This window comes from Sarcophilus harrisii, chromosome 4 (genome assembly GCF_902635505.1).
Source record: "Sarcophilus harrisii chromosome 4, mSarHar1.11, whole genome shotgun sequence".
Lineage (NCBI taxonomy): Eukaryota > Metazoa > Chordata > Mammalia > Dasyuromorphia > Dasyuridae > Sarcophilus > Sarcophilus harrisii.
Window position 1 is genome coordinate 201,422,603 of NC_045429.1, and position 20,607 is coordinate 201,443,209.

At 30.2% G+C, this 20,607-nt stretch overlaps 1 protein-coding gene across 3 annotated transcripts in view; it reads right to left on the minus strand.

Moving 5' to 3' along the window:
- Nucleotides 1–20,607, minus strand: part of GRIK2 (glutamate ionotropic receptor kainate type subunit 2) — an 827,779-nt gene that overhangs the window by 195,758 nt on the left and 611,414 nt on the right. For all 3 annotated transcript variants that reach the window (XM_031964481.1, XM_031964483.1, XM_031964482.1), the window contains one exon: nt 13,020–13,243. In XM_031964481.1, coding sequence (XP_031820341.1) covers nt 13,020–13,243 — 224 coding nt within the window. The remainder of the gene's footprint in view (nt 1–13,019; nt 13,244–20,607) is intronic.

Here is a 20,607-nt window from a genome sequence, read left to right on the forward strand (position 1 = left end):
AAGTTTATTATACTAAAGCAATATGCAGGTGCATATTCTGAACCAACTTAGATGACAGTTGCAGCCCAATTATGATTTTAATGTTTATCATGCCAGTAACATCCCAAAGACATTTTTTCACCATTGCTTCAAATATTAACTCAATAAACTTAATAGGAAACTCTGTGGTACATTTCTTCATCTCTTTTAAAGATATATGTTTAGGGACCATGTCTAGCTAGTTTCAGTTAAATGTATATAATAGAGAATTCTAGAAAACTTTCTGCTAAATCATAAAGGAAAAGCAAATGTATATCAAGTGGATAATAATACAAATGAATTTAAATTTTGTTCAATGTAGCATTTTCTATGTAAAATGAAATAAATGAAGAAATTTAAAGGTATGGATATGTGCAATTCTTTTCCTTAACACAAATTCTGAGTACTGGAATTATATTTAAATTTGGGGCTTCCTAATATCAGTTTAAGAGATGACCTTTGATAAACAATGGTATCAACAAAAGCCATCTTTCTTTCCCTCAAACTTTCCTCTGCACCCTTACTATAGAAGGACTAGGTGAACTACCCTTCTGATTATGAGAGTCAGAGGTCAATAGAGATAAATTTGTGTTGACTTGCTTTCTTCTAATTCTGTTAATCAAACAAGATTTCCTGATATGTACTGTCCTGGCAAGTGGACTACATATGCTTCCCAAAGACTAGACTAAGAAAAGGGCAACTTATCACAAACAGGCTGGCCAAAAATTTGATAATTAGTCATTTAGTCAGAGCAACCCATGAAATCATGAAGTTTATACCTAATCATGCATTAATTAACTATAGAGATCTCTATCATGCTGGAGAAATGCTGCAAATAACTAGGGATAGGATGGACTGTAATTAATTTAAAAGTCAGGAAGATGAACACAAAAATAATTTATATTGTAATGACTGGAATGAAAAAATAATCCATATGCAATGTAACTGAAGTTTTAAAAATGGTAACAATGCATGGCATGTTATAATAAACCAAAATTATAATGGTTTAATAATAATGACTTTCTCTGTCACAGTCAAATTTACTTTCATTGGCTTTTTCAACTCAGACAATATTATCAAATGTAGACTAACTTATTTCCATGACCACATCCTTCAAACAGCACACTAAAATCACAACTAGGAATCTCATTATAACAGATTATAAGAGATAATATTTCATGATAGATACTCTATCTCTGATCTTTCTGTCTTTATACTATCCCCATGCTTGGAAGGCTTTATTTTCTCACTAGCCTATTAGAGTCCTTGACCCTATTTAGACTCATAACAAATGCAACCTCCTCCAGTTAGTTTTTCCAATCTCCCTAAGTGTTTGTGTATTCCTCTCTAAGGCTTATTTTCATTCACTCAGTATTTAGCTTATATGTACTGATTTTGGATATGGTGTGTCTCTAAATGGAATTTAACCTTCTTGAAGGGAGTAATGTTCTTTTTAATTTGTATCTTCAATGCAGTCCTTAGCCAACAGTAAGAGTTTAGTAAGAGCTTGCTGATTGATCTCATATCACAACTGTATCTCTCTTGCCTTTATCATTTCAACTTCAGATGTTTATTTTTCATACTAACACTCTCAAAATAAGGAATACTTTAGGTAGGAAATTTAATTGAATAGGATTTTCAGTTCAAATTTTCCACAAGGATGCAAGACACCATTGAGTTTGGAGAATTTGGAGGTTCTACCCATTTTAGAGCATGTTTTTAGATCAGATATTTTAGTGCACTGGGAATTTTATTTCCCAGTCCCTCTTTATAGGTTTTATATGGAATTGTAGGAAAATAGATTTTTAAGCCAACAAATCTCTCTGTATTATATTACTGTTGTAGTCCTATTATATATCATTAAGATGATGGATATATAATGGACATAATTTATTAGAAATTAAGTTTTCCCTCTATCTTAATAGAAGAGAACAAACAGGGTGAGGTTTTTAATGTAATAAGTGTTTAGATAAGGGCAAAAGCATTGACCAAGGGGGAAAATATCTCTTCCAGAATCACAGAAAGGAAATACTTCCCCCTCTCTAGGTTGTACATTACTATAAATCTAAAAATACCTAGGAACTGATACAGCTTCAATCCAAAAGTTGCAATAGTAGTTTGAAAATAGGAATGGGGCTGAAAAAGGTAAGAAATTGCCTGATCCTTCCGAATTCTTTTCCATACTTTAGGCTGGGAAATAAATGTTTACTAAAGGCTCACTTTCCTATCCCCACTATATTTTAAAATTTGCTCAATTCCAAGGCAAGTGAATTAAAAAAGAAAATGGATAAATCGTTGTGAATCTGAATGTGCATTATTGTATCTAAGGATGCATTTGAAAATAAAATATTAAAGAAGTAAAATATTACTAATGAAATAAGTAGCTTTTAAAATATACTTTATCTGCATCTCCATTTAGGATTCTTGTTCTCTTATGAGTCAAACATGCTAAGTGATAAATAAAGGTCTGGTGAGGAAAATGACAAAAATGATCATTTCTAGGTTTCTTATTTTCCATTGCAAATCATTTTTTTTTAAGTTTCTAGTTTTTCTTATTTTAATCTCTGATGGCCCCTCAGCATGATTTAGATAGCAATTTTCCAGGAGAGTATGACAAAATGTGGCAATTTTGCCAGTACAGTGTCAACATTTGAAAATTTGTTAGGTGGTATGTCTTTAGAAAAGCATTAAAAACTGTAAAATTTGTTTAAATAACCAAATATCTAAACTAAGTAGTAAATGAAATATCACTGGGACTTCACAAAGGACCATTACCAAATTAAGCAGGTGACTTAACATCAAGTAATTCATACCATTGAGGTCATAATAGTAAATACAGGTTTTGGGAAAATTTGTCAATTTGCACTGAAGGTGGTCTGGGAATAGTATCAGAAATGCTAAGAGCCCGTGGGTCAGTTTTTGTCACTATTCCTTCTCTGATAGTACTTTCTAGCTGGAGAAGTTCCAAAGATAATAGATGTTACTGCCAAAAACACTGGACTCTTCTAGAAATTATGGAAGAAAGAAAATAATTAGCTCTTCCCATTTCATTCCATACATCCTAAGTTACATTCAGAATTACATTCCTTTTTTCCTTATACAGGCACACAAAATGAATCAGAATCTAATTATTGGTCAGTAACTCAGAAGCTTTGTTGGTCCAAACTATACCTCTACAGGAATCTTCTCTATAAATATATCTCATAATAACTAATCATTCTCTGTTTGAAGACTTCCAATAATGGTATATTATCTTCCAAGCCCGCCATTCCATCTTATAATAGCTGTCATTATAAGGAAATTTTCCTTTGTACCAAACAAATTTGCCTTTCCTCACTTTCTACCCATTGCTTAGGAATTAAAAAGTGTTATTATCTTATAATTTGTTTTTTTTTTTTTAATTTTCCTGTCCTTTAAAAAGCTAACATCCTCAGATCCTTTACAAGACTTTCATATCTTCTCTGGCTCTTTTTACCAAAATGCATGCTCTGGATGTATTCCAGTTTATCTGTCTTTCTTAAAAAGTAGCTCTCAGTACTAACCATAACACTCAAGTTGTGATCTGAATAGAATATAGAGGACTACTGCCTCCCTCACTGTGGTCATCAAGAATCTATTAATGCAATTTGAATTATGCTTTTCAGGTTTTATTGTTTTTGTTGCCAAATTAGTACTCTTTCCTATTTTGTTTGTTAAGGAGTTAAAGTGAAATAGAATTGCCCCATTTGTAAAGTATCTAATTCTTTCAGGGGTAATAAAATGCATGTTTTTGGCATTCCCATCATCCTCCCTATGTTCCTATAGCACTATGAACTAAAACAATTAAGTTTCTGTGATTTACTTAGCCAGGCATCGTAGAGTTCTTAAATTGAAATAAATCGGCAAGAGTTGACTGCAGTTCCCAGAAGCTAGTCTACCAAGATATTTATTGAGCTGACATGTTTGCAGGGAGGACAACTAGGCAGTCTGCCTGCCCCAGGGTGTCTGGAAATTCAATTGTAAAGAGAGAGGCAAGGCCAAAACTAGAGGCAGAGAATGACATTTTTTTTTCCTTATAAAGTGAAAAATTCAAGTAAGCATCATAGCACTGATATTTTAAGCTTTGGTTTTTACTTTTACCTTTGATTATCTTGAAATAAATGTCAAAGGGAAATGATATTTTTTTTCTCAGAGGGAAAAATACCTCTATAGAAATAATACACACCCCAAAAGTTTAAGAATTTAATGAAAATATAAACATATTTTTGATTGTTTTAGTCATAAATAAAAACATTTTAAAAAAATTCTTTGTATATGTATATGTGTGCCTGAAAATTTCAGACTTGCTTTCAGATTTGCCAAATCAATTTTGGAGAGATGGCTCTAAGAGAGCTTATTACTGTTTTTATTCATACATATATATAGAGTAAAATTTATTAAATGTATAGTTCAACTTTTCATAAAATTAAATGCAGAAGTTTATTAATAATATTTTTCACTTTAATAAATCTGTGATATCATCAGTGAAGAAATTCTCTCCATTGGTGTAGATAGCAACCCATTCTTGCCTTCTTATACTGTATGATTCTTGTAAACTTTTTTCTCATCAAGGCTCCATAAAGGAGTTACTTGATTTTTGGAGTCCATGTTTCTATTAAATGTATGTGATACTGAAATGCCTTTGTAGAATGTTAATAGCAAAAGCAAAAATATTGAAAATAGTATTGAGGTGAATCTAAGTTCTTTAGGGTATTCTAGGACAAGTGTTAAATAGAGAGAGGAACAACGAAAAAGGATTTCCCAGCAATTCATTCACGGAAATAAGATTCCAGATAAAATGTAACATTTGAAATTCTATTTTACAGGAGTAAAATGGGAATGTTTTCTTCAGAGTGAGAGGTGGGGCAGGTTGATTCCAAAGGCTTACAACAAAATTGGCATTTCATTTCAATGTGACAACAGCCTTCTTGACAGCAGATTAGTTTAACATTGAACATCCCAGCAAAACAGTTATCCATTTTTGAGTGCATAATAATTCATTGTTGCCCTTCACTGTACATTAAATGTCACCCATCATTGTGACAGGAATATAAAAGAGATTGCACTGGAGTCAGGAGCCAAAATGAAAGCTGTTAATGCAGTCATTTTCAATGTGGTCTTTTTAACCTAGTTAAGTTTACAAAAATGTTCCATTTGGAGTAAATTCAGTTCAGAATAAGAGGGGAAATGCATAATGTCTATTAAAATTACATAATATCTCTATAGCACTATCTGCAGCCTCTATGACATAAACCTTGTTATATATGAAATAGTATTATGGTGAGTTTATATTGTCTTATGAACTGGAACCTCAGTGAATCTAAGCCAACTTACCTAATTATTTTATCCTAATTTTATATTGTATTGACTAAAGTTCTAGAAAAATGTCAGACTGTTTAGTGCTCTATACAAGATAAGTCAAAAATTCCATATTCTATTTAATTTGGGGATGTGGGGTGAGACAAGGAAAATGAAAAACAATTCTACTACTGAACCATTCTTTTTAGTAGTGTACTTTGTTAGTTTCTACAACAAAGAGACTCTGGTTTTCTAAATATTGTTCTATCACTGGTATAAATTTTAATAAGAGGAGATAGTTCATAAATTTAAGGAACAGTGTTTGCAAGAATTCCTATGTGTGATAGCTTGCAGCCTTGCAAACAGATGTGAATAATATCAACAGCTTTGAAGAATACAAGCAATAACAAAGGTCTGGGAGAGAAAGGCATTGACAAATCATCTGAATGCCTTTCTCTCAGAATAACTGGTTATCTTGAGTAACTAGAAACTTTCCAAAAAATAAAGCCAGGACTAGAATAGACCTTAAGAATTAGTACTTATCCCAGGCATCTTTTACAGACCGATTTTAAGTCCAAAGGTTCTAAAATATGTTAAGGGAAAAAATGATAATGTCACAAAGAACTTTGAACTGATTTTCCTTATCAAGTGGCTAGCTAAGAGTAAGAACAGAAATACTGTGATGATTGTTCTAGAAATTGGCAATCTAAAACCTTTAAGATTTATGTCTTTTTCCTCTATTCCTTCCCATTGACATACACACCACCATAGTTCCAGTTTATCCTCACACCATTGTTAACACTAGCACAAGAGTTTTTAATGTAAATCATCACTTAAACTCCCCAATTAACCCTTTACATGCCTAATGACTGGGGCAAGGGAGGTACTGAAGTCCATGGAATAATACTTGAACTCAAAATTCTTTAAATTTCGATGACCTTTCTTAAACTAATTTATAGTACAGGTTTCATAAGTCAACTACATTCAGAGCAGTATAATTTTTAAAATAATCTTTAACATTTGTGGTAGAGTAAAATGGTTCATGCAAGGGACGTATGTTATAGGTTACCTTAGGTATCTTTAGCAAGTCCCTTTATTTAATAGATGTTATATTTGAAGCAATGTGAAAAAATTCTCTCATTAACAGTATAAAGGAAGGGTGCCCTGACCAGAAATTTTGACATGATTTACTGCCACCCAAATATTAGCATGTCTGTTTAGAAGAGAAAGGAGAAAGAAGAGAGGAAGGAATATCGGAGACAAATATGACTAATTATAGTCCCTTTTCCAAAGACTTTTTGTGACTTGACATTATCTTTACCACACTCTAAAAATGTAGTGGAAACAATGCAATGTGTGAAATTCTACTAATGACTGCTATTCCTCTTCTGGACAGGACTCATTCCTTAGACTGCATCAATTCAAAGCTGCTGATAGTACTCCAGTTTTAATATCAGTCTGTGACCAAATCACAATAACCCAAGGCCACCCTCCTTGTTCAAATAAGGCATTTGATCTAATTTTAGATGATCTTGAACTATGCTGATTATGTCAATAAGCTATAGGAATAATAATTTCCCTTGCTAAGAAAACATTTAATAATGACATCATACTAACAAAAGAAAAAAGGGTAGGGGGACTCCAAAATAAGTTTTTTATTCCTGAGAAGATACCTGTCTTGTGAATATCTCTAAAAAGTAATACACAATTGGAGTGAACATAGCCCTCAGTGATGATGAATTTCCCACACATGAAAACTAAGAAAAAGAAAGGGAAGTCCCATTACTAAACAGGAAATTAGGTAGAAGCATTTCATCAAAAATAATATATTTCATCCAAACAATGAGGGATCACATCAAAAAGAGACAAATCCTTCACTAATTTCTCTAGAAATTATAGTGAAGCTAATCATAAAAACTCTTAGAGAAGCTCATTCTATAACTTCACCCCACTAGTACTTCATAAAGTCACAAAATCAAATAATATGGAGCTCTAAGGATTTAATCTAACTGGGCCTGAGCATTAATTTACTATATGGCATTCCCAATAGATGGGACAAATCCCTTTATGCCATTATTTCACATTTCCAAACCAGTTATGTGTGATCTCTGGATATGTTCCAACTTATTAAATTCCTCCTTACTAAAATGTGATACCCATAAGAGAATGTAATGCTCGACATAAAATCTAACCAAGGTGAAGTGCAACACACTATCATCTTAATGATTCTGTAAACTATGGTTTTATTAATATAGCTAAATGATTATTCTGTTGTTGATGCTCATTTGCTTTTTGCCAGAAAGGAATCCTATAACAAGACTAATTTATACTGAGCATGCAGTCCAAAAACCTAGATCTTTTTCACATGAATTTTTAAATTCATGTTTATTCTTATTAATTTCAATTTCAAGTTAATTCTATGATTTTAGCTTGAGATCATTTTTGCATCCAGAATCCATAGATCAACATATTACCTGTCCTCAGCTTCTTGCCATTCATAATAATTTAGATAAGCATGCCATCATCCAAAAATATATTTGCCTTTTTTATGCCTCTGTTTCTTTCCATGCCTCATTTCTTTCCAGAAGCTAACTGAGACACCACTGAACCAAGTCTTTTCCAATTTTTGCTAGCTATAAACCCTCAATTTTGTTTTTTTTTTAATTCAAGTCTTTGTTATAGCAATAAAGCACTAGTGCTGAAAGACACAGTGTCTCTATATATGACAATCTGTTGAATCATTCTCATAAGACTGTTCTCTACTCTTATCTCCCACTCTCTTATTTACCTTTACATGTTCATCTAGTAGATTCCAGGAGATAACAGGTATTCAGGTTTTATAAAAATCTTTTATAGACATTCTCATTAACTTTTTCAGAGTAACAGGCCTTGTGAAGACTAGATTTTTTTTTTAATTGTGGAATATATAATGAGTAAAAACAATTTTTAGATTATCATTTATCTTATATTCTTCTATAAACTTTATATAACATTTTTACATAGAGGACATATTAAATGTGGAAGTAAAAGTGATAAAATATATCATTATTAAAAAAAATTAAAAATAATTTCTGTGGGCTATGTGTGCTAAATAATTTCTGTGGGCTATGTGTGCTACTTAAGATACTATATATACTGATAGGTGAAATTATTAACTTTCAGTTTTGAGACTTAATAGTATAGATACATTTAGATTTCTAAAAGTCAAATAAATATTTCATTTAAGATTTAGAATTGCAGAGTGTCATTGAAACATTATTCCATGTCATTTGAATGTTCTTACATTGGCAATAACCAAAGTTCAACATAGTGGCAGGCTGGATTTGAATTTCATGACTTTTTTTGTCTTTTGAACTTTAAGTGAGACCTTCAGGTTGTATAATCAAAGGACTTTCTTTTATTAAAGATTTATCAGTATTTTTATTTGAAAATATTCAAATCAATAAAATTAGCATTTTGTATTAATCAAAACTTATCAATAAATTAAGGCATACTATATGTAGCATGTTTCTTATTTTCTTATTACAGAACATAACATAAATATTTTAAGTTATCTTAAGAAATACATAATCATCTAAAGTATGATACCACTTCAAAAATATTCCATTTTAAAGAATATTAAGGACTTGACTATAAAAATAATGCAAAAACATTTCTTTTCAAATTGTTGACAAGATTAATGTAAATAAGACTTTCAAATTTTTTCAAAGAAAAATACAACTAATTGGCCATAGTTCTACTTTTTAAAAATACTATACAAAATAGCAATCTATGACCATGTGTTCATAATCAGGTAAAGTGAGGGAAATTCCATGAAGGATAATTTTGATTTTCATTAGTTTATGGAGTTCTCAAAGTGTGATATATGGAATCTTAAGGAGTTCTAAGATCTTTTAGGGGTCCTCATGGACAAAAATATTTTGATAATAATTAAGAAATTATTTGACTATGAAAATATTCTTCCCTTTTCTAACCAACTATGCATAAAACTGGAATCTCATTATATACTACAAGAAAGCTGATATAAGAATTTATCTTCCAACAGGCCAAACATTAAAGATATTTGTAAAAAAAATATATTAAAATGTCAGGGCTGTCACAAATTTTTGATTTGGAAAATATAATTACTTTGAATTAAACTATATACTATATTAACATGATAAGCTTATTATTTTTAATTGATTAAAATGTTTTTAAATTAGTATCTGTTTAAATTCATAGTATGGTATTATTGATACATATAACCCACATAAACAAAATTTTAAGGACTCCAGTATAGACACTCAATATTTTTTGAGAGTGAAAGTGAATTCTAAGACCAAAAAGTTTAAGAACTTCTGCTATATAGATATTTATCTCAAGAATAATATATATATATATATATATATATATATATATATATATAGTTGTTACACCTAAATGCTATGCCTATTTGTGTATCATCACAGACACACACACACACACACACACACACACACACACAATCCAGATGTATCCAGTGTTCATATTTGAATTTACAAAAGTATTTGGTATGGAAGATAATGCAAAAGTAGTTGAAATTTTAAGAATTTTAAGGGGAAAAACAATTATTTCTAGGAAACACAATTTTAAACATAAAGAAATCCCATGTGCAGGTTTACTTCCCCATTTGAGGTAATTCAAGGTTTGTGGTGTGTTTTAGTTATGTGATTGTTCCTCAGAACTAGAGATGATTGGATTATGTTGAGACCACCCCTTACATTTAGAGATCATAGTAGATTCCTTTTAGTGGGGTCTCATCCATTCTTCTTTGCTTGCTAGGTTTTCCTCTCCATTGTTCTGTGTGTTATCGACATATACAAGGTAAGTGAATGGAAAGTATTATTAGTGTACATTTATTTATATTTCAAGGGTCATTTATAAGGTGAAGTTCAGTCATTTTGATTGTTAGTATTTAATTTATGAGATTGTCTTAGATTTAATGAATACCTTTGTTTAAAAATGTTTAAATGATTACTTAACATTTTAAAATATATTCTCCAAATATTTGACCATATTTGAAAATTGGATATCTGTTTGGTTTCCCTTTGATTGTGAGCCACCAAATTTGATTAACTTTGTTCTGGTCAAATTACAGCATGTATAATCCAAAATGTCTAAACAATTGCACACTAAACTTTGGCTTTGCAAAGAGAAGCCCAAATTACAAAGAGAATATTAAAATTATTATTCTATTCCATGCAAATTTGCAAGTGCAAATAAAGTTTTCACAAGGACTCATGTTATTTCAGATAATGATACTTAGCCATTTGGAAGGACAATATCTTTGCTAATGGGAATCCTGGAATGTTTGAATGTAACTACTATACTCTAACAAATTATTTCTAAATACTTTTTTTAAAAAACATAACTTCTCTAGGTTTATTAGAGTATACATTATGTATAGAATATTTTTGTCACTATATTATTCAGAGATATTTCTGTGATTAGACCTTATTCATTTGATGACAAAAATAGACTACAAATGAAATGAATAGTATCCTAGCTAATGTAAACCAATTGCAAGTTGTATATTTTAGCAAAATTCTCTAAAAGAATTATTATCTATGATATTCTGCCTAAGGAAATTAAAATTTGAATGAAACATAGTTATGATTATAATTAATAACATACTTTAATCAGTCAGTCCTATAAGTAGGATTTTCACTACCAAATTATAACTATATATAAATATAGATATATGTATATATACATAAATATATAATATATATGAATGTATAAACATATTCATGTACATAAAAATATATATGTGTATATATATGTGTATATATATGTGTATATGTATATATATGTATATGTATATATACATGTATATATATACATGTATATGTATATATATATGTATATGTATATATACATGTATATATATATATGCATATATATGTGTGTATATATTCATGTACATAAAAATATATATGTGTATATATATGTGTATATATATATATGTGTGTGTATATATATATATATATATATATATATAAATATATATGACACAATAGTCATTTAGAGTATAAAAATATGGTAAATTATTTTCTTCCTCAATGGACTTGGGTAACTTTTTTAAAAGTATTGATGTAATCACTTATCTAAAGTACATAAAAATATGTTATTTATATGCTCAAATGCTTGTCCAATAATATCCAAGCATAGCTTTTATACATGATTATGAGACTAAATAAACAACAAAAATTTAGAGAAATTGATGAATAGGGTGAATTAAGGTACAATTAAAAGGCAAGGATGCTAGGGAAAATATAGAATAGTATAATTCTCATATTTCTCTATTGGCAAAATGTTGCAAGAATAGCTCCATTAGAATTTTTAACTATCCAATTTTATGGATATGTATGTTATATGAAGAGAAAATGGAAATGGTTTGCAAAAACATAAATTTACAATATAACAATATTCAAAAATACAAATTTCAACATAGAAATTTAACACAAAAATGCACTTAAGTGAATGTAATAATACTTTTGGAAATTAAATACTTGAATATTAGCCTTGAAAATGAGGAATACCTACATGACTATTCAGCACAGGTTGCTTTCCTCATTTATGATGTAACAATAGCAATTTGAGGAAATCAGAAGTACATTTCTTAAATTATAATGCTTACAACTGAGTTTGAAGTTCTTAGATATTGTGTTTATCCTCTATTCAATTAAGAAAAGAATTGACACTAAATGATATAATCAATTGGAGTAATAACAATGGTAGGAGGGAAGAACAAAGGAAAGACAAATGTTCCAGCACCATCATTGTTGTTAATGATATATGGCACATATAGCAATTTAGTTTACATTATTCAATTATTGAAACTTTGAGTTTAATTTAAATACCTGAACTTCATACTATGAAACTATTCCAAAAAAGACATATATAAAATGTCATGATTACTTTTAGAAAATTTTTTAAAAACCTGTTTAGGAATATGTGTTTATATATATAAATATATAATTTTAAATTCATCTCTTTCTTTTATACTAAAGTAATGTTTCTTATTTTATTATTTCTTTCTTCTTTATTGAATATCATGTCAACTCAGGTAGGGTTGAATTTTATATTAATGAGGAACTAAAAATAGAAAAGGGCACAAAAATATATAAATAGTTCAAGGTCAGAATATGTTTGTATGTGCATGTGTATTTTGTGTTGTGTTGTCTTTATACTGTGGAGTGGTAAATAAGAGATCTAGTTAACTCCTATCTTTCCCAAATAGACTAATTTATAGTTCATAATTTGGAACTTCCTGTTGTTAGGTATGCTATAATAAAGATTCTTTTGGAATATGAGTTAGAAGATTGCTAAGGTTTCTTCCAATTCTCAAATTCTGTGACTCAACAGAAATTCTTACAAATGGAGTAAATCATCTTGATTAATGTGAATAGCTAAGAGATTCTAATTAAAGGCCTTAAAGTCCCCTAGCAAAAATATAGCTTAAAGACATAATCAGCATATTGCATGCCTACATAGGCAGCATAGTGCTCTTTGAACAAGGATAAGGAAGTCCTAAGAATTCATCCTTTAAACATCATGAAGTACAAAGCAAAAGCAAAAATAAAATCCATTGTGACTTTTGACAATCATTAGTGAGAAAAAGGAGGTAACAATTGCCAAAAACATCACAAAAGGAAGCATGTTACCTGGCTATGACAAAGAGCACACAACTGACACCCAAGTAAGCCAGCAGAATATACATCCAGATATCAGGGGAGAGAGGATTCAGGAAGGAGAAGACGCCTGGGTTTGTACCATTGGGTTTGCGGTACAAAATACTTATTCCAAGAGTCATAAAGGGCTTGGAAAAGTCGATGACCTTCTCTCGAACATAGGTAATAGCCAGTGGGGCAACTGCAAGGTCAGCTTTCTGTTGGCAGAAATATAAAGAGAAGAAAAATAAACTATAAGTCAAGAGGAAGAAAGCAATCAAATTAGACAAAACAAAGACTTTATATTGAGATGCTTTGTCACTATAACAACTAAACTAAACTTAATGAGCTCTTTTTTTTCTAAAGTAAAATGCTCAATTTATTCTGCTATCTGTTTAACATGTGCTTTTAAATAGACAGATTATTTTTAGTAATTAAACATTTCTCAGAATTTATCCTTTTTTTTACACATTTCAATTATATAAGTTCATTTGGTGTCAGTTACCATTTTATCACCACTGTGGCTCAAACTTTCAAAGATCTTATTACTTAGCTTTTTTTTAATAAGCATTTACATTTTAAAAATCAGGATTAGCTCACTGTGTTGATTTTTTTATGCTAAAGGATGGTGATCATACTTTTTAAACTTTCTTTTGATACAATATTTTGTTTTATTGAATTTTATAATTTTCATATCAAAAAGTTTATTATATTAATAAATTATTTATTCACATTTTAAATTTTGCTAATTCTTTATTGATTTTATTTAATGACTAAATCAATCCTCTTCAGAGATCACAGATTTAAAGATGTAAGACATCTCCAAGGTCATTTAGTATAACCCTTCTTATTTTAGAGATAAACTAAAATCCAGCGAAGTTAAGTGGCTTGCTCAAAGTTATGTAGGTAATAAGTATAAGAAGCATTTGAAATCAAGTCCTTTGACTTCATAATCATTGCTCTTTGCAAACTAGCATGCTGCTTTTTACAGAGAAGCCTAGAGCTAAAAGAAATTCATTGACTTATCCATGATCATTTAAAGTAACAGGTGAAATTCAAAGCCAAGTATCTCTTAAGTCTATAATTATTTTTTTATATACCATGATGTCTTTTAATTAGTGCCTGAGAAGATGCCATTTAAGATTTTTAAGCTTTTACTTACCCTACAAATAAATGTAATTTTACCTCTCATGGATTTCTTTCCTTTTTGTTAATATTGTTCATTGTTAAAGATAATTGTGCCAATAAATAGTCCTTGGGTGACTATCATTGTTTTATTTAACCTAGTAACCTGTGTGAATATTATGGAATTTCTAAATAGTCCATGTTGGCTTGATCTACGTTTTTTCCAAATTCACATTTTCTGACTCCCTTTGCATAGGCTTGCTTAGAGAACACGACCTCCTACTAAGTTCATTTCATCAGTACGTCATAGATCTAGAGCCAGAAGAGATATCAGAGGCCATCTACCTCAACCTCCTCACTTTAAACATAAGGAAAACAGGACAAAAGGAGATTAACTAACTTGCCTGAAATAGACCCGGTTTCTCTGTCTCAATAATTACTTGTTAAGGTAAAATTCAATCATAATTCAAATATGTAAAATAAAAGTCCCAAGTTAAATATCTATAAGGAAAATGTTTGACACACATTTCATAGACATAGTTTCCTGAAAGAAAAATGAAAAGTCAAATGGAGAAAAAGGGTCAAATACTTTTTGAGCACAATATGGTAAATGAAGAAAAAAAGAAGATAAGGAAAAATAGTTACAAAAAAGGAGAGAAGTTAGCATAGCTAAAATCTTACTGTATTTAGCAAGTAAGCTAGGTTTTTTTTTTTTGTTTTTTTTTTTTGTCAAAGTCTCAATTGACTAGTGTTTTTGACTAAGGGAAACTAAATAATTTAAGAAAATAAAAAATAAAAATTCTCTATTTTACCTGACAATTAGTAGGAGTACACTTTTAAAAAACAGAAACATCAGATGTCAAGGACAAGGACTGATTAATTGCATAAAAGTCATAAGCATATGGCCAATCCCTAAAATGGAGATGCATTTTTATTTATTGAGTCCACAGGAACATTCTTATGAATACATTTGGACTTCATCATAGAATGCTATTTGCAATCATCTGGAATGTAATAGAAATTTTACTATTTAAAAGGTGTTTGCAGTGATGATTCTACTAACTTGCTATTATGTTATTTTGTTATCAAAAGCCATCCATTTGGGGGGCAGAATCATAGGACTAGAAATAGGTAGTCTATAGTTGATTGATGGCTCAACAGATATAATTCAGAAGCCTTTATATATTTTAACTCAAATATAGCTTTATCTAACAAATGAAAATGAGTACTGTCAATTATGTTTTGGTTCCTCAGAATAAAACAAAGCTGGGTATTATTTGTTGTGACTTATCAGAAGTGATGAATCTAGGTTTTGTAATGATCTAGACATAAAGAATGATATTATAAACAAATTAGTAGAACGTAGGATAGTTTACCTCTCAAACCTGTGGAGGAGAAAGAAATCTGTGACCAAAGAAGAACTAGAGATCATTACTGATCATAAAACAGATAACTTTGATTATATTAAGTTAAAAAGTTTCTGTACAAACAAAATGAATGCAGACAATATTAGAAAGGAAGCAATAAACTGAGGAAAATTTTTTTTACATTCAAAGATTCTGATAAAGACCTCATTTCTAAAATAGAGAGAATTGACTTTAATTTATAAGAAATCAAGCCATTCTCCAAATGATAAATGGTCAAAGGATATGAACAGACAATTTTCAGATGAAGAAATTGAAACTATTTCTAGTCATATGAAAAGGTGCTCCAAATCACTATTGATGAGAGAAATGAAAATTAAGACTGCTCTGAGATACCACTATACACCTCTCAGATTGGCTAAAATGACAAGAAAAGATAATGATGCATGTTGGAGTGGGAAAACTGATACATTGTTGGTGGAAGTATGAATAGATTCAACCATTCTGGAGAGCATTTTGGAACTATGCTCAAAAAGTTATCAAACTGTGCATATGCTTTGACCCATCAGTGTTTCTACTGGGCTTATATCCCAAATTTCATGGATTTTAAAGAGGAGATAATTAAAATATGTTTTTTTTTTCTTATTTGTATTAGTAAGGGCAGTTCCTTCATCTGGGAGTTCCCTAATACTAATACATTTAGAAATCTAGTTCTTTTCATTGTATATAACCATAGATCATTGGTTAATGATCAGCAATTTAATATATTTAATATAGAATAAAAAATAGAGACTGAACCTGTGATTTTCTTAGCATAGGGAATTATCAAGTGATAGTTACCTTAGGAGGATAAATGACTTGCTTAAAATCATCTAGATTACATAAGACAGAAATGGGACTTAAACACAGGTCTTCCTGGTTTCAAGATCATTTCATTAAAAGGAGCAACATATCACAGTTGATAGGACATTAGACTTGCAATTATGAAGATTTGAATTAAAATCCTGTCTCAGACACTTAGTAATTATGAGATCCAAGAAGTGTCATTTAATTTCTGTAGACCTCAGTGCCATGTTTGTAAAATGAGATGAATTAAATAGCATCTAACTACAATTCTAGCTCTTAATCTATGATCCTATGATTCAAAAAAATTTCTTCTACAAAATATTATTCTAATGCTTCAATTGGCATAGAAATCACTTGGCTTTTGAAGGCTCTGCTAGCAAAGTCTGACAGCTTTTTTCATACTAGGAAAGTTTTGATTATTGCCCTGGCTATGGATTGTCTGATATCCCTTCCTTTGAACTCCTTCCTCCCCAAAAGGCCAACCTGCCTACTAGGAATATAGAAAAATTAATCTTTAGTAGATTGGTCATGATGTAATTAATTCCTTGACTATAGGTCAGTAAGCAGAAATAATAAAAAATTGATCATCAATAATTAAGGGGCTATGTAACACTTGCCCCTTAATTGTTGATGATCAATTGAAGTCCAAAACTCACTATTGTTAGGATTTCTTTAAGTATATAATAAATTCATCACAGATTCAAATAAGTCATTCTTGTCTTTATCCACTCCTGAATGGACTTCAGTTCTTTTCCTTTCATTTAAAAATACCTTTACCTCATTAGATATTTCTTGATTACATGTAATTTTTTAAATTTTAAGTTTCAATTCTTTCCCTTCCCTTTTGCCCAAATACTATCCTTGAGAAGTTAAACAATTTGATTTTCATTATACATGTAAGGCCATGTAAAATATATTTTTAAATTAACCACGCTGCAAAAGAAAAGACAAAGAAAATAAAACAAAAAATTAAGTTAAAAATGTATGTTTTAATCGTAGTCAGACTTAATCAGTTGGAAGGTAATAGCATTTTAGTCATAGATCTTTAGGAATTGTCTTCAATCATTGTCTGATCAGAGTAGCTAAGTTTTTCCACAATTGATCATCCTTATAATATTGTTGCTAGTGTGTACAATGTTCTTCTGGTTCTGCTCACCTCACTTTGCATCAGTTCAAAAAATCCCACCATATTTTAAATCATCCTGCTTATTATATATTAAAGAATAATAATCTTCTATCATAATCACATTCTATAATTTGGTCAACCATTCCTCAATGGATGGGCATCTTCTCAAATTCAAACTTTTTGCCATTGCTATTTGCCTGCAATATGAGTCCTCACCTCCTCTTTTATTTTTTTCTTTTTATTTTAGATCTTTAAGAAACATGCTTAGTAGTGGTATTGCTGGGTCAAAGGGTATGAACAGTTTTATAATCCTTTGGGCATAGTTCCAAATTGATCTCCAGAATAGTTGGACTAGTTCACAACTCCAGTAATAAGGCATTAGTGTCCCAATTTTTTCATATTCCCTTTAGTATTTGTCAATTTCCCTTTCTTTCATGTTAGGTAATAAATGTCATGTTATATGACAGCTGTGGTGTGGTATCTTAGATTTGTCTTAATTTATATTTCTTTAATTATACTTTAATTAAGTAGTGATTTAGTCACACTTTTTCTTGTGACTATAAATAGCTGATTTCTTCTAAAAATGCCTATTAACCATTAATCAAATGAGCAATGGTTCTTCTTTTTGTGTATGTGTATATACACACACAATATATACAATACAATATATAACATAAGGAAATGAAGCTTTTATCAGAGAAACTTGGTGCAAAAAATGTTTTGCCCACTTTGCTGTTTTCCTTCCAATAATGGCTGCATTCATTTTGTTTCTGCAAAAGCCAAATGGCACAATAAATAACTCACCAGGTCTGGAGTCAGAAAAACTTGAATTAAAATCCAGCCTCAGGCAAGTACTAGCTGTGTGACCCTGGGCTAGTCATTTAACACTGTTTGCCTCAGTTTCTCATCTTTAAAATGAGCTGGATAAGAAAATAGCAAACCACTCCAATATCTTTGTCAAGAAAATCCCAAATGGAATTACAAAGAGCCAGACACGTCTAAAATTACTGAACAACTACATTTGATTCTTTTTTTTTTTCTTATAGCTCAGTCAGGTGGCACAATGGATAGAACACTGGGCTTGGAATCATGAAGTTCCAATGAGTCCATATCTATTCACAGGCACTTAACTAATTACATAACTCAGGGCAAGTCACTTAACTTCTATGTCTCAATTCCTCAAGTATAAAATTGGGATGCACCAATGAAGAAAATGGCAAACCACTATGGTATCTTTGCCAAGAAAACTTTATGAACAAGTCCATGAGTTCATGAAGAGTCACACATAACTGAATGAAAACAAAATCAAAACAATCTAGTTTACAATTCTTATAATATCTTCTACCTTTTGTTTGGTCATAAAACCTTCCCTTATTTTTAGCTCTAAAAGGTACATTTTTCCATGTCTCTTTAATTTGTTCATGATAGAATCCTTTATGTCTAAATCATGTATGCATTTTGACCTTATCTTGTTATACTTTGTGAAATATGTGTCTATTCCTAGTTTCTACAAAAATACTTTAGTTTTTCCAGAAATTTGTCAAATACTGAGTTACCCTAGATCATTACAGTCATAAACTGTTGTGAACGGTGAACCTAATATATTCAACTAAACAACCAAGGCATTACTTAGAAGAAAAGTCTTATATCTAAATTTATGTATCAACAAAATAGAGAAAGATAAGATTTATGAATTGGGTAAGCAACTAAAAAATAAACAACAAATGAAAATTTTCCAGGAAACCACCAAAATGGAAATTCTGAAAATAAAAGGAAAAATTTATAAAATTGAAAGTGAAAGAAAAAAATGAAATAAAACTATGGGCTGATTTCATTTTAAAAAGAAACAAAATAGATAAATATTTGGCTAATTTGTTGTTTTTTTAAGAAGAAAATCAAATTACTAGTATCAAAAATGAAATGGCTGAATGCTCTATTTTTGAAAATGAAATTTAAGCAACTATTAAGTATTCAATAGATGAATATTCACAAAAATATAAAATGCATAGGTAGATAGAACAGGAAATGGAATACTTGAATAATTCTTAGAAAAATTAAAGAAGAGATCAATCAGCTCCTTAAAATAAAAATCCTCATGACCAGTCAATTCTACAAAATATTTTAAAAAAAACAACAAATGCTAGTACTATATAAACTATTTGGGGAAAAAAAGGTAAAGAAGGAATGCTGCCAAATTCCTTTTATGACACAAATATGATTTTGTTACTAAAACAGAGTGAGCAATAACAGAGAAAGGCAATTCCTTTAGGGACATTGATGAAAATATGTAAATAAAATACTTGCAAGGAGTTTGCAATATCAGATGGAATTTAGCCAGGAATTTAAGGCTGGCTCAAAATTTTGTCAATAACTGTTTTTATTCCTTCAATTTCTTTTTCTTGATTTATTGTTGTAGCTAACATTACTAGTAAAATTTGGAATAATAATGGTGATAATGAACATCCTTCACTACTGATCTTACTGGGAAAGTTTTGAATTTATCTCCATAACAGATAATGCTTGCTCTTGCTTTCAGATAACTACTATTTATCATTTTAAGAAAAGTGGCATTGTTTCCCATCTTTTCCTGTGTTTGTAAAAGAAATAAGTACTATATTTTATCAAAGTCTTTTTTCCACCTATTGAAATAATTTTTGTTGTTCTTAATCATATGGTCAATTATCCTAATATTTTCTCTAACTTTGAACTTGGTCCTAGGAAGTATTTCTGAAAATAGACACATAAAAACTTTAAAGCTTAGGACAGTGTACCATCCACCCTAGAAGCATATCCGCAATTTAACAAAGACTTAAAAAGTCAAGGAAGGGACTGAGAAATTATCAGAGAAAAAATTTCTGACCACAGAAAGTTACTATGGTGACAAGGAAGATCAAAACATATAATAAGAACAGGATCCAAATTCCTATATCAAAAGCCACCCAGAACAATATTAATTAGTTCAAATCAGGAAGAACTCAAAGGATTTTTGAAAATCAAGTAAGAGGGGTAGAGGAAGAATTTGGAAAAGAAATGAGAATGATATAAGGAAATCATGAACAATTAGTAACAGCCTGAAAACACACACACACACACACACTCACACACACACACAAAGAGAGAG